The 16849-nt window shown below is 31.9% G+C and overlaps 1 protein-coding gene across 3 annotated transcripts in view; it reads left to right on the forward strand.

The window, feature by feature from the left end:
* The window catches only part of CSMD3 (CUB and Sushi multiple domains 3), a 1082068-nt gene that overhangs the window by 842228 nt on the left and 222991 nt on the right, over window positions 1-16849 (forward strand). For all 3 annotated transcript variants that reach the window (XM_045561854.1, XM_045561855.1, XM_045561856.1), the window contains 2 exons: window positions 1577-1764; window positions 11347-11541. In XM_045561854.1, the coding sequence (XP_045417810.1) occupies window positions 1577-1764; window positions 11347-11541 (383 nt within the window). The remainder of the gene's footprint in view (window positions 1-1576; window positions 1765-11346; window positions 11542-16849) is intronic.

Below are 16849 nucleotides of genomic sequence, written 5' to 3' on the forward strand. Positions count from 1 at the left end.
CATTGTTAAATAAGCTTTCAGCCTTTCAAGGATAATAAATTCTACTATATCATTAACAAAGAACTTGTTTCCAGTGATCCTCCCCACATTGAGATAAACAAAGAAATTGTAATTACTGTTTTAATGTTGAAAGAGATGAAATTCAGAGAGGCTGTATTTTGTCCCAAAACAGGGATAATAAGTAATAAAATGAAGCTTAATCTTCTGATTTCTGCTGTATTATACCAACAGTTACCAAAACAGTGGCCTCAGATCCACTGAAAAGTTTCAAGGTAAATTAATTAAACTCATGAAGCTACTGAATAAAGTAAAATATGATAGTGTAATGATCCCCCAATTTTCTCATGGTACAGGGGCCCTTAATATATGAAAAATGTGGAACCTCTGCATTGTCCCAATCTTTCTTCATCACCCTTTATGCACAAGTAAACTGAGTAGCTGGACTCAGTTTGTGCATGTACGCATTAAGGATGAGAATTGTTGCCTCTATAAATTCCATAGATTTGGAAATAATATCTTTCACCTAACAAATCTCTTAATTAGATGCAGGCAAAGATAATAGAACTTAACAAGATAGTTTCTCTGCTGATGGATGTTTGACAATGCCAAACTTTACTGGTTTCATTTTATATCATGAACTGGTTGACTTTTCTTACTGACTCAAATGAGTCCATCCTTTTCACTGTTTCTCTGCCACAATATAAGTTAGATAATAGATAAATTGATGTCATGTCTCCTACCTTCTAAGTATGTGGGTTCTATGATCATTTGATCATTGTGGGACAATTCTTATGCTTTTGAAAGTTAAGGCAAGTTTATTATGCAAATCTTGCAATATTTAAAACATTGATTTGAATCATTTACATGTTAAAATGTCCTTTTTCACACATTATCTGATTTTGACAATGTATTGGTTTTATTTCTCCTTCATGAAGTTCTAAAAGACGAAAATGTATTTCTTTTCAGGAAAAAGAATGCTTAATACAATATGCAGTGCTTCATTTAAGTAATTTAAATGCAAATTATGTATTCAACTTTTGTTTAAATCTGATACGTAGAGTTGAATTTTAAAACAACAAAAGTTCTCATAAATTTTGAAGTTCCAGACAAATATTATCATTGATAAAGAAAAAAGGGCTTCATTTGCATGATATAAAATCTATGCATGAAAAAATAATTAAAAAATAGATATTATTCTCCATGGTTTATTGATTTAAAGTAACTTATATAAGGATATGTAACTAACAAGGGCAGAAACAAAGCTTAAACTCACATCTTCTGACTCCAAATGCTATGCCCTTTCACCAGCTAAACTCTTTGCCTTACAATCACTTGTATTTCCTCTAAACACTATGTCAACTTAAAAATATTTGAAAATATCAAGATGGCTTTTCTCTTTTTCCACTGCTGATTTGATATTTATATACAATGTGTTGCTACCAGGCAATTTTTTATATTAGTTTATTTTGACAGAGTATGTTGTTATTTTTAAACTATTAATTACTATGTGATAATATGACTGTTATAGTTAATAGCCTAGTAATAATCATTCTACTTCTTTCTTTTTTTTTTCTAGTTTTAGCATAGAACCAAACTATGACTTCCTCTATATATATGATGGACCAGACAGTAATAGCCCACTGATTGGAAGTTTTCAAGACAGCAAGTTACCAGAAAGAATAGAAAGTAGCTCAAATACCATGCATTTGGCTTTTCGGAGTGATGGATCTGTTAGTTACACTGGATTTCATTTAGAATACAAAGGTAAATACAAATATTCAGTATTAGCATCATGATTTAAATTATGAGTATTTTATACAGAAAATAATTTTGCATTGGCAATTGTTAAGCGGTTAGTTTTATGTTCCTTTTAAAAAGCAGGCTATGGACAATTTATCTCATAAAAGGGTTCTTGCCGTAGACTTTTCCTGTCAGTGAGAAGGAAATTAGCATTGCCTTAATTACTACCAAAGGAAATGTATCTGGCAAACAAATTAGCAATTAGTATACTGGAGGAGTTGGCTGGGCCCACAAAATATTAAAAAAAAAAAAAGCCTCATATTTTGGAAGCTAAAGTTTCACTCAAATACCTTTATTTAGAGACTACTCTCAGTGATAAGGAGAACAAAGTATAAGATAATTATATTTCAGAAAATGTCTACAGATATTCAAATGTGTCAATATTCCAAATAGAGAGAACAAAATACAGTGATAATTATAATGTTTCCAAATACTTCTGCAAGTATTTAAATGAATTACATTAGAATGTCTGTGGGTGTTTATAAATATATTTTTTCTAAAATTTTATAATCAATACCTACCTACGGGACCAGATTTAGGTTTTAGTTGTTTAAAGTTTAAATTTATTTTCAATTATTGAGTCCATAAAGGACATACTGATAATTCACCTCAAGATATCAACTGAGTTCTGAAAATACATACTTTAGATTTGTTACTTACTACCTTTTTAATGAAATATTTTCGTATTTATAACTGACAATTATATAGAATAATTAAACAAACTTCAAAATATCCTCTGTCCAACTTGGCAAATCTTAACATTATATTTGCTTCAAGTCTTTTTATTCTTGTTCTAAGAAATCAAATATTAAGTATACAATTGAAACTCATTTTACAATTTCCATGGGAATAGGGGTTAGTCTCTTCAGGGCTGTTACAAAGATCATGATAAATTCCATAACAACACACAAAAAAAGGAAGGCTCTTTTAGGGAAAGGAAAAACTCCCAAGTCAGCAAGATACAGACTCTTGGGGTCCTCTAGTATCTTTATCGTCACTTAGAAATGCATGCCAGGGGCAGGATATCTGCTGGTCATGGCCAGGGTATAGATTTCATTCCAGTGAAAAGATTAAGCACTCTGTGAATCTCCCATCTCACAGGGCAAAGTAAGAAAATGGCCTTTTCACCAGGAGAATACACAGGCAGCTTGGCACAAACAGTGAGGATTTGGGGTGCCAACTGTTTATTGGGGTTGCCTGCAAATGGTACCTGCTGTGTACCAGAAGACACTGGGGAAGTTTAGATGTTGGGCCTGTGGGTTAGGAAGCCAGCGGTCTTATAGAGAGGTGAACTTGGGCACACTGCCACTCTCTCCACCTGGGAGATGATCTCCTTACCACATGCTAGGACCCAGAAGCTGCCTATTCACCCACATCATATGAGCAGCTAAGGTCATTTGCAGACATTCCTGCTCTTTTCATGATGGTACCCTCCTAATCCTGAATTTGATGCTTATCTTTTCCATTTGTGTATGCTTGCATATATTTTTATATTTTCCATCATATACACATCTTTCATCCTATTTTCCAACAAATTTTATGTTTTTATCATATACATATCCTTCTGAAAATTGCTTTTTTTCCCTTACATTGTTTTTGAGATTTATCAGTGTTAGATACATTTAGCTTTAGTTTATTAATTTCTTTATGATATTGCATCATATGACTATATCACAGTTAATATATAAGTTCTTCTGCTGGTAGACACTTAGGTTATTCCAGTTTTTCACTACCAGGAATGAATCATGAAATGAACATTCTTTTACATATCTTCTTGAATCTCTCTGTGAGATTCTCTTTAGGACATCTATCTACCTGGGAGTGGGATTACTGGGTCAAAGGGTATGAACCTCTTCAGTCTAACTTCATATTGCCAAATTATTCTCTACAGAGATTGTACCAATTTATACTCTTGACACTGGAGAATGAGGATTTAAGAAACTCCACTGTTTTGAAAAAACAGTGCTCTTGTCAAATTTGAAAATTATTAACCTCATGGGTGTTAAATGGCATTTCATCATTTTCATTGCTTTTTCCCTAATTATTATTAAGTTGAGCCTCTTTTCTCTATTTTGTGTACTGAGGTTTCCTTTTTGTTAACTGAATATTCCTATCACTGCATATTTTTCTAGTTGGTTTCCTGTTTCTTTTTTATTTACAGGGAATCTTTTGTGTGCTTTAGATAGTAGTTCTTTATCTGTTATTTATGTTGTAACAGATATCTTACCACTATATTTTGCAAATGATTTCACTTTATTTCTGGTTTCTTTTCCTGTACAAAAGTTTTAAAAGTCAATATCATTTAATCCTTCCTTTCCTTAATGATTTGTGTTTTTTACATCTTGTTTAAGAATTTCTTCCTTACTCTGAGGTCTCCTAAAGATATTTTTCTAAACTTGCATCCAAAGTTTTAAAGCTTTTCTTTGTCCTTTAAATCTTTAATCTATGTGGAGTTTAATTCTGTACAAGACAGGAATCTAATTTTATTTTTCCATGTGAATAATTGTCTTAGTACCACTTATGGGCAGGTAATGTTAGTGCTGTCAAATATCAAGTTTCTATGTCTGTTTCTGAATTCTTTTCTGTCCCACTAGCCTGTTTTTCTATCTCCAGGCCAAGACTTCTCTGAACTTTACTACAATAGCTTTAAAATAAGTCATGATGTCAAGTAGATCGACTATATCACCTTATTCTTCTTTAAAATCATCATTTTATTGTCAATTTGAATGTATTATTTAGATTCAAACTTAAGTTTGTTCTACCCATTGAATTTGACTGGGACTGCATTGAATTTTGTAAATTGTTTGGGAACAAATTAAAGAATGTATGATATTTAATCTTCCCATCTATTAATAGGGCATATCTCTCAATTTACTCATGTTTTCTTCAATGTCTTCAGTAATGATTTGTAATTTTCTTTATAAAACTTTTTTCATCTTAATCTTAAATGTCTTACACTTTGCATTTTTAAGTGAAACCTTTATTATTAGATTTTTCTGGTTGTTGTTAATAATAAGATCACAATAGATTTTTGTAATTTTCTAGTACCTAGCAAAGTTGCTTAACTCATTAGTTATCATGATTTTTCTATAGAGTTTTTTAGATTTTCTATACAGCCTTAGTGATAGTTCTGTTTCTTTCTAATCTGTACATACCTCATTTCTTTTTCCTGGCTTAATGCTCTTATTAGAAACTTAATCATATTATTATTATAGTATATATTGCCACTGAATTATTTCTATTATAAAAATGTATGATCATTGATTTATTACCATGGGATTAGTCTATAATTTTCCTTCCTTACATTATTCTTGCCTGGTTTAGATATCAAGATTATACTAACAGCCAAAGTTTATAAGCATTTTCAACTTTCTAGTATCTAGAAATAGGAATCATCTGTTTCTTAAATGTTTTCTCAAATTTCCCTATAAAACTGTGGCCCTGATGATTTGAGGTAGTAGAATTTTAGTGGTTGTAAATATATATATGTTCAGATTTTCTATTTCTTCTTAGATTTTTGGAAATCTTTTCATATAAAGTATCTTTTTATCCATGTTTTCAAATTTATTTACATAAAATTATGTACACTATTCTTACTTTACTGTACATTTTTGTTAGCATTGTTTAATATTTTTATTACTACTTCTTTTATCTATATTATTTCTTCTATTCTAGTTTTTCTAGATTTGCTTTTGTTTTTTCTAATTTCTTGAAATTACTACTGCTTATTAATTTGTATATTTTTTCTCTTCTAATATGAGCTTTTGGATCTATAAATTTTCCTTTAAGTATTTCTCAAGTTGCTATGCAAAAGTTTCGATATATATAGATTTATCATAATTTTATTCTCAGTTTGTTCTAATTGCATTGCATTATGACTTTTTCTTTGTGTTACTTAAAATTATTTAAAAATATGAAAATTAATTTTTAATCTATATTTTTATTATAAATCTGTAATTTACTTGCACTGGTCAGATATGTGTGATTCCAATTCCTTGGCATGTCTTAAAGTTTGTTTTGTGGACTATTATATGGTCAATATTTATGCATGTTCTTTTTGGACTAGAGGAAAAACTAGTATTATCTAATTAATGGGTGCACATTTTATATATGTCTAATAAATTCAGCCCCCTAATTATCCTTTTATTTAGTTAGTTTTTATTATTTCTTTTTTGTAGAGACCAGGGAAATGTCCAGACCTAATCACGCTTTTAAGTATTTATCTTCTCACCATTTTTTAGCTGGTTGGTCTAGCAATTATTGAAATAGTTGGGTAAAATCTATTCTTAATTTATCATTTTTTTCTTAAGATTTTGACCATTTTAACATATTGTGAAAGCCTGTTTTCAAGTGGATATAAATTGTATTTTTCTACTTTTGTGATTCATTGGATTTAGTCTATTTATATTTATTAGCCTTTTTATCTTATTTTTTGCTTGGTATTCCTTTTGCTTGTCTATACTCCTAAGTTTCAAAATTTCTACCTGCTATCAAATAGTCATATCAATATCTGATACTTTCTTGTTTATTTGTTTACTTATTTATATCTTTAAGTTTATTTACTATGTGCACTCCCAGTCACTCCAGCAACCCCCTACACATATACTAAAGTACAGGTTTCTTGAGACCAGAGACCTTATCTGTTTATTCACCACTATGCATTGAGTGCCTGAAATAGTGCCTACACATAGTAATCATTCAATAATTATCTGTTAATTGATTTGGTTTGAGCATCTTAAAGAAGTGCTTTCTGTTTTTAAATCAAGTCATAATTAGAATCATAGAAAAATAACATTCTTGAAATGTAAGAAACTTTAGAGCTGTATTCCTATCCTGCATTTTACAAGTGAGAACTTGGCTTAGGAATAGCTACTTATATTTGCAAATTGGCAGGCTTGTAAATATGACCTGCTTAAAAAAGAAAGAAAACAAGAAAACTTTTAGCAAAGTCCGTAGAGATAAAGCTAAATTCTACTGTGAATTAGTAATTAGTAAAACATTTCTAGAGATCACTAGATAAAGGAAACAGGAAGAGTGTCTCATTACCATGCTAATGGTAGATGGTGCTGATTGATTATAGCATTCTTTCTCACGGATACTGGATACTGGACATGATGTCACAGTCTTTTCTGTGCATACCATTCCAGGTAGCCATTACTAAAGCCAGGTAATTAAGCGCTTGAGATTAAAACCTATTTGCCATTATCTTAGCTAAATATATGTCATCCCTATTTCCCAGTTTGGTCAATTTCCATGTCCCATTATTTTCAAATAACTTAAGATTTGTGCAGCCATGGGAAAAGGCGCACAATGTAAATTTTTAAAAAAGAGATAATATTAATTATTTAGTATGCATTTATTCTATTTTAGGTACAATGACTAGCCATTTTTAATGCATTATCTATTTCCTCCCCATGAGCAGGCATAATTATAAATGCAACAAAAATATTATACTAACAGCATTGTAAGTATTGCTATCCATATTTTACAAATGATGAAATTGAGGATTAGATTGTTAAAATGAGTTGCACAAGATGACATAAATTTTTATTACCACTAAGAGTAAAGGCAAAGAGAAAAATATGAGTACAAGCAGAGAGAAACACATAATGACCCCATCAACTACTTCCTTCTCTCCCACTTGCCATTCTCACTCTCTGCACGAACACCCACTTTCATACATGAAGTCTTATTTTTATATTCCAGATAGTATATCTTAGCAATGGTACTCCCCAAATCCAACCTAATTAATTCTCTGAGCTGGTTCTCATAACCCTCTACTCGTAGGAAAATTCCATTACCTACTTTCAGGGTCTCCAGGGTCTATCTTTTCTTATCATCCTCCCTATTTTCTATCCTTATTTCAGTAAATGTTTTCTCTTTAATTGTCTAGTTTCTTAAAGCTAACCAAGTGGTACTAATGTTTATAACTGTCATAGAAAGGCAAACATTTAAGATTTTTTTTTCTTTTTTTTTTTGAGACAGAGTTTCACTCTGTTGCCCAGGCTAGAGTGCTGTGGCGTCAGTCTAGCTCACAGCAACCTCAAACTCCTGGGGTCAAAGTGTTCGTCCTGCCTCAGCCTCCCAAGTAGCTGGGACTACATGCACTCATCACCATGCCCAGCTAGTTTTTTGTTTCCATTTTTAGTTGGCCAGCTAATTTTTTCTATTTTTAGTAGAGACTCACTCTTGGTCAGACTGATCTTGAACTCTTGGCTTCAAGCAATCCTCCTGCCTGGGCCTCCTAGAGTGCTAGGATTACAGGCATGAGGCACCATGCCTGGCCAAACATCTCAGAATTTTCAAGATAAAATGTGCACACCCAAATGAATGGACATATACATAAAAGACCTAAACAGTAAAACTATTTTCCTTTGTCTTTTATAATGTATGTCATGTATCTTAACATAAGCATGTTGATTTCTGTTAGCACTGAGAAAGTAAAGTTTTTACTTTAATTTAATTTTTACTTTAATTAAAATATAAGACATGAGCTTTATTGTTTATGCTTGCTTGTATCTTCAATAGCAGTTTTATATATAACATATATATACACACATATATAAATTGCATATTCAGCAGAAGTAATTTTGAAGGCAAACTAAAATATTTAGAAGCAGCAGACTTAAATATGTCTTTCTATATATTTTATTTGGAGACTATAAGGAGGCAAAAGACTAACCTAGTATTTGCTCAATAGGCAAATCAGTACCACAGCAGATAAAATTAATTATTCATAAATATAATGCTAATAATGTGTCTGCTTCACAATTGTTATTCAGAAATTAAAATCACCTTTGCATCTATTGCCTAGACATTTATATAAGTATTCTGCAGGTGTTTTCAGAATTTCCAGATGTAATTTCTATGCCATACATGGAAATAAACAAGGACAGTATTATTCATATAAAGCTATTCACCAAGGATTTAAAACAGTATGTAAATATAATAATGAAATAAAGAATTCTCTCAAATTGAGGCTAGCAATACAAAATTGTTGCAGAGGCAATATTTTTAAATTTGTCAACCATGTTTCCCACTCCACGAAAAAACAGAATGTTTGCATTACAGTTTCACTGAAATGATATTGTAAATTTGGGGATAAACTTTAAAGAAGGAAAAAAGAAACTTTTCAAAAGATGAATATTAGGAGCACAGACTTGAACAGATTAATCCTTTTAAACAAAAATTTAAATCCTTTTTTTACCCTCCACAAACTTAGTTCAATTTCAAGAAGGCCAGTTATAAATGCTAGGTTGCTGTTCTGCCTAAAAAATTACGTTATATTTTTCTGCTTGTTTAAGGGAAGGCTCAATATAAGATTTTATTCTTAAAAATAAACAAATCAAATCCTGCATCACTAAAGCCCCATTCTTATTTTTCTAAATTTAATAGTCATCCTGCCTATTATTTCCTAAAAAGTGTTGTGTGAATATTTTATCTGAAAAGAAGTATATTCCTTGGCTTGGGAAGCAATTTTTTAGTGAAGTGTGAGTATAATATATAAAGTGCAAATTTTGTGTATGTGTATGAATATGTGTGCGTGTATATGTGTGTGTCTGGGAGAAGCTCAAGTCATTTAGCTTTGGTTTGAACTCGGGAGTCATATTTATTGGGCTTGCACACTCCCATATACTTCCTTCCCTTAATGTCTCTTATCTCCCTTTAACCTACTCAGCTCCTTATTCTCTCTCAGTGCTCACTTTGAGTGCCACTTCAGGAAGTTTCTGGAATGCTTCCCCTTATGCAACACTCATCACAATTATAAATCATTATTTAATGTAATTATTTCTTAATAGACTGCAAACTCTATGGGGGTCAGAATATTTTCTGAATGTCCATTGCTATATTTCCAGAATTATATGGGTAGTGACCTCTTAAGTATTTTCTGAAAGAAGGTAAAGAAAGTAAACCTTCTTCTTTCCTGTGATATTCTATTAAAATCATTTAAGTGTTTGGTTCCACCATTTTCTCTTTAGATGAATTGGGAGAAATTGTGTGTGTGTGTGTGTGTGTGTGTGTGTAGTTGTTAAAGCACAGATTTCTCAATATTTCTTATAAATGTTGGAAATAAATGAACTCTTTACAAACTTTTATGAATGGAAGAAATATACTCTTACTGTTATAATTAGTCATATTTTGATATAATAATATGTTTATAGTAGCCCAACACCAAGATATTTCTGACAAATTCTAATACTTTCGTGACTCACATGCAGACATACACCCAGCTCCTGACTTCTTATTAACACGAAATGAATTGTAATGTAGCAAATCACCACATTTGTTATCATGAATTTATTGTGATGGTCCTTACATTATACATTTCTTTTTTATTTCTTAAGTAATCTATAATTATAACAAAATGGAAATAATCTCAAGGCACTATCCAGATCTGTTAAAAACAAAGCATTCTAATACCTGTTCCATAAAATGGATAAACTAATCTTTCTATTTCTCTACACACTTTCAAAATGTTCTGTCAATCTTTTGGTTCACTATCTGGGTACATAAAAACAGTTTCTTTGTTGTGAATGGACTTTATTTTTCAATTTGTCTGTTACTGCTGACTTTGAAAATACTTGGCATTGGTATAGACAATCTGTCCAAAAATACCATGTTTTGGAGTTTTAAAAGATGTTGGTATTTTTACAATTGAGAAACTTCTGATAGAAATATGAGGAATGACTAGAGGAAGAGTGTTAAGAAAAATGGTTACAGGGCAGAGAAATAGTCTTTAACTTTTCTCCTAGTCATAAAGTGAACTGAGCTCAACATAAGCAGCAAAAACACTTCTTGGTTAAGTAACAAAGAGTGAGGTGGAGACACATTACTATAGGAAAGATCTTTTACATAAAGAATATTTATAAGGGGTCCTGCCTTTTTTCCAAAGTAATTTCATTTAAAGTATCTACACATGGGTTATAGCACATAATAATTTATAATAAAGTCTGAAACCCTATGTTTGACTATATACGTTAGATACTAATTTTAATGAGATCTATGAAGAATTTTATTCTCTTACTAATCAATATGAATTAGCAAAATGTCAGATATGGTTCAAGGCTACTTTGTACTTAGCCCTCAAACAGAGACAGAAAGGATGCTACCACTTTCCCTTCTGGGTTAGAGGAAGAAATGAACATATCCTAAATGTTCATAGAAAATAGTTCAGTTGTCCCATGGTATCCCTGGGGGATTGGTTCCAGGACCTCCCACGGATACCAAAATCCATGGATGCTCAAGTTTCTGACATAAAATGGTGGCATATTTGCATACACCTATGACATCATCCCATATACTTTAAGGCATCTCTGGATTACTTATAATACCTAATACAATGTAAATGCTAGGTAAATAGTTGCTATACTGTGCTGTTTAGGGAATAATGGCCAAAAAGTCATCTGTACATGTTCAGTAGAGATGAAATTTCTTTTTTAATATTTTCTATCCACAATTGTCTGAATCCATAAGTGTGGAACTCACAGATATGGAGGTCTGATGGGATTTTAAAGCAGTTAATCTTATATTAACACTGTTTTACAGCAAAACTCCGAGAGTCCTGCTTTGATCCAGGCAATATAATGAATGGCACCAGACTTGGAATGGATTATAAATTAGGCTCAACAGTCACCTATTACTGTGATGCTGGTTATGTTCTTCAAGGTTATTCAACACTCACCTGTATCATGGGAGACGATGGAAGACCTGGATGGAATAGAGCCCTACCAAGTTGTCATGGTAAGAAACATATTTTTTTCTGAATTTTCATTATTAGAAAAAAATCAAGAAATGTTTAAAGCCATTTCTGTATTAAAAAAGATCAACCATGCAACATACAGTCTACAAGTGTGGTATTGGCAATGCAGAGATTGTATCCAGGATTCTTAAATTGAATTCAATGAAGAACTGGTTTTGGAAAAGTGCTTATAGTCTCAGGTATCTCTAAAGTGATGTACATGTTATAATAGCCAATAAAGTCTCTCTGAGAGTAAGGTTATTGCCTGCTGTGTTCATTTGGTACCCTCAGGACTTAGAAAAGTGCCTAAAAATGTTAGGTGCCCAGAAAATATTGGCTGAGTACATGAGGAACAAAGATACTGAAACTGACATCTCAACATATGTAGATAAATGCAAAAACTCAAACGTTATCAAGAATTAGTGAAAAGTCTTTATTGCAAATAAGGGTTCAGAAGAATATATATTTCTCCTAAGAATTAGGTTGTGTAGAAGGAGAAGTAATACTGCAGATTTAAAAATCATATGCTTGTGACCGAGAGCAGTGGCTCACATCTGTAATCCTAGCACTTTGGGTGACAAAATCAGGAGGATCATTTGAGGCCAGCAGTTAAAGACCAGCCTGAGCAAGAATGAGACCCCATTTCTGCAAAAAAATAGAAAAATTAGCTGGGCATAGTGGCACACGCCTGTAGTCCTAGCTACTTGGGAAGCTGAGGCAGGAGAAATCACTTGAGCCCAGGAGATTGAGGTTGCAGTGAGCTAAGATGATGTCACTGGACTCTAGCCTGGGAGACAGAGCAAGACCCTGTCTCAAGAAAAAAAAAATCATATGCTTGTATATAACTCTCTGTATATAAGAACATAGATACAGTGACAAAGAACATTTCAGGAAGAAGAAAGAAATGGTGACATCACTGTGGAAGTTTACCGTAGACTCCCTAGTTAGTTGAATGATCCTAATGCATTGTACAAAACTGACATAAAGATGATATCATATAGGGAAGATTTTCCAAACTATGGGTCACCACCAGTGAGTCACAAAATCAATTTATTGGGTCATGACAAGCATTTTTATAATAGACATAGAATTGAATCAAATCAAATTAAATTAAAGGTAAATAAAAAGAAGAGAAACAAGGTTTAATACAAAGAACATAGTAAAAGTAAATATCATTTTGTGGAACTTTTTTCAGTTATATATACAGAGATGAATAAAATACAATCAATATACGTTTACACATGTGTGTATGCACATGTACACATTCAAGTGTGTGTTTGTGTGTGTTTGCATCAGGCCATAATATGAAGGGTAGTGAAAAAAGGGTAGTTAAAAAACAACAATTTTTGGTGTCTGATACACATGGAAACTTTTTTTAGTTGTAGAATGTATTCACATATTATAATTATATGTGCAAAATTTATGACTTACACAAGTCATTTAACCTTCAGGCTTATTTTCTGTCATCTCTAAAATAGCAATAATTGAAATTATCTACTTCAAAATACTGTTATAAAAATAAAGAAATTGTGGGCATCTACTAATTGGTCCACCATTCAGCAGAAAAGCTGATTAATTCTTGACTTGCATTAATTTTTTTCTTCTCTCAGAAGATAAAGGAAATAAAATGAGAAATAACTACTTTAGGACTAATTTTTCGAATGAGAAAAAATGATTGATGGCATAGAAGTTTTTAGGAAATGTAAGATAAAGAGTGATTATATTGTGTTAGAATTTAGAGCCATACAAAAGAAAAATCTGTTTTTAACCAGAAAAACATACTAAACTTAGGAAAGCACTTTTCAAAATTTACTCTCAATAATCATTTGGAAACCATGGAAAATTTCTAGGAGCCAGATGCATAATAATCTCCTGATGGAGAAATATCAGAGGATACAGAAAGTTGTAGATTAATAGGATAAGTGTGAATCACTAAGATAAATGACTAAAAGATGGCTTTCAATGACAGATGAGACAGTCAGGAGCACCAGAGTATAGCATGCATTCACTAAGAATACACCTGCTGAAAATAATGCTATTCCTTCCCAATAAGTTTTCTATATCGGTAGGTCACAGAAATGGCAATTTCAGAATGGAATGTGCCATATACAATATAAACAAATAAATCCTTCTGAACCAAAAATATCTCATAGGATCAATTATAGACTGATTACATATATTTAATGTTGTTTGAATAGTTAAATCTACAGAAAATTTAGAGAAAGGGTCGGGAAGCTTTTCATGTTGGAAGGCCTCATTAATTTAGCTGTAATTAAATAAGGCTGCATTGAAGAAACTTCAATTAGATATACTTAAAAATATACATTATTTTGTAAAAATATAACATATACTTAATAATTTTAAAAAATGAAAACTATTTGTTAATTTTAAAGTTAACTAACCTTTTAATGACTTTGTTGTTTCTGCTTTTTTGTTGGAAAGCATTTAAATGTTTGGTTGCAGCATGAGGGTCCACAGTTTCATTTGATCCTCTGGATGGGTATCAGTCATTTGTGACCTTAAGGGTGTTCTTGGTTTGGGTTAGGTAGTAGAATGCAGATTCACAGCAATAAGTGATTGAAAAGCATGAAAGCATTTTTTGGGCATGTTGCCAAAGGTGTGGGTATTCTACTGTGTTTTTTAATATTTCAATTGCATCTTTCTTAGCATCAAACAATGACTTTAAAGTGTCATCTACTAAGAACTCAATCAGTTCCATCTGTAGTTTTTTAGGTGTCTTGGTGGTATCAACTAGGTGAGGCTGAAATGTTAATTTGAGTGCGATGTCATGATTCTCAAAGCCAGGGAACTTTTCTTTGTATTAAGTCTATAACAAGGTTATAGGTTAATAGGTCTATAACAGTTGCACATTCTTCAAATGATTCTTATATCATCCTGCTAATCAATGACCTTTGCTAACTGGGGAAATGTCCTTTTAAAGAAGAAGTATTTGGAAAAAAGATACCTTTCTTTCAGAATGCTTGGATTTTTTGCCATATATCATATTTAGACTTAAATTTACCTTGCAAAGAAATATTCAAGTTATTTTGGTTTGACTTGATATCACACAGAAATGCTGCTGCATTCCTATAGCAGTATTCTTTCAATAAATCATATTGCTGATTCTGTTCTTCGTAAAATTTAACTATCTGTTCTCACAGAGATAAAATTTTGGCTGACACCTGACCCTGTGATAGCCAACCCACTTTAGAATGATAGGGTAAATCCACACTGAATACTTCACTGTTCAACTTTAGCATGTTACAAAACTGATGATGCCATGTTGCATTTGCATAAATATAGATAATAATACTTATCACTTGTTGCAAAGTGTCACTTAAAATAGTAGCTTTAGCACAGAGATTTTGTTGATGTAAGATACAATGAAAAGAAATGAGAGCATCTGGATCAGTTAATATTTTTTTTATCTGTGCAAAAAACCTTTCGTGTTTTCCTGTCATGGAAGGTGCACTGTCTATACATACACTCACTAAATTTACCAAATTCATTCCAACTTCAAGACATTTATCTTAAAATTTGTTGAAGATATCTATATCCCATGTTCTGTTCACAAGAGTGCCCCAAGTGAGTAACTCTTTGTAGCAAAGAAAATCTTCTATTATGACCTGAATGAAGTATAAAATCTGTGCCTAGTCAGTAGTTGATTCTTCCAAATCTATTGAATAATACATCTTTTCCTTTTGAAATATTGCATTAAGTTGTTCTGTTAAGTTGAAGGCTAATTCATACTGCTGATCAGTTATGGTTTTCTTTGAAGGAGGTGGTTGTTTATACTTTGAAAGTTATTGGGGCCTAGGCATCCTACAACTTCAACAATGCATTCTTTCACAATTTCTACATCACTGAATGGCATCCCTTTTTCCCCAAGTATATAAGCTACTTTATTAGTTGTTTCAATGGCATTATTTACAGGTCTTATTGCTGCTTGAAACAATTGTCTTTGCTTTTGCTTTTCATCTTTTAATTTCTGCAATACAACTTTTCATGCCTCTCCCTCTAATTTAAAATATTTGTGATCCTAATGAGTGTTAAAATGCTGATGAGCATTGAATTTCTTTAATGTTTATGTTGCAGTATCACAAAGCAAGCAAATTATCTTATCTTTAGCAGAAACAAGATAATATTGCAATTTCTTTTTTTTTTTTTTTTGTTTTTGCTGGGTTTTTCTGGAATTACTTTTACTTTTTTTATTTTATAGATTCAGGGGGTACAAGTACAATTTTGTTACAGGAATATAGCATAGTGGTGAAGTCTAGGATTTTTTCTGATGCTCATTAAAAAATCTGTTTTCTTCCTTCAGCATTCTCTTGGTCTTCTTTGACATGATGGGCCATTAAGCAGACAGAATTAAGAAATACTGTCAAGCTGTGCAACTATTCACAAAGTCCACTGCAAATAGAAACACAGTGCTCCATTGTCAAAAGCTGGTGTCAAACTGGCATATTCGTCTCCCATAAACTCTTGCCAACCAGCCTTGTGTGGTAGTAGCACCAGTCAGGTGGAGGAAGTTAGAACTAATCATGAGTGTAGCAGCTGTCAGTTTAGCTCTTATGGCTTACTAATGTTTTAATTGTGCCAGTCAATCTGGGAGGATTATTTTGTTGAAACTTATTTTATTCTTTGGTATTTTAAATTTGTCCATTTTAAAAATAAAATAAAAATATAAAAGACTAACAAAATGTATTAATAAAAATAAAAGGATTTGTTCTGTAAAATTTGGATTCAGTCAAAAGGTTGTACTTAAGAACCTGGAGGGCCACATGTGACCTCGAGGCTGCAGGTTCCCCACCCCTGATTTAGAGGGTGGAGTAAACCTGGGTTCACGTCTACTAATACCTATGACCTGAGGCAAACTGAGCCTTGACTTTTAAATCTCTAAAACTGGATTAATAGTTATTAATTCAATAAGTTATTGTACAGATTCAATTAATAGACACAACACATACAGAGGGCCTAATAAAGTTCCTAACAAAGAGTGACATATTAATATACAGGAGTTTTGATTTTCAACAGTGTTCCAAAAGAAGCCAAGTGCCCTTGCACTTTGCATTGTGTGTTATGTTTTGTTTGAAGTAGTGTATTTCTGTCACTGTAATATTAATTAAATATAACTTATGTATGTTATTATGTGAATACACACATTCACTCACTTCTGAATATAGGACAGGAGTTGAGCATTTTAAAATTTCTCTAAGATATAATAATTTTACCATCACTAGATATCACTAGACTTTTAATCAAAATGCTAAGATATGGAAATCAGATCAAATTTGTTCAGTGAATTCTTTA

This window comes from Lemur catta, chromosome 9 (genome assembly GCF_020740605.2).
Source record: "Lemur catta isolate mLemCat1 chromosome 9, mLemCat1.pri, whole genome shotgun sequence".
Classification (NCBI taxonomy): domain Eukaryota; kingdom Metazoa; phylum Chordata; class Mammalia; order Primates; family Lemuridae; genus Lemur; species Lemur catta.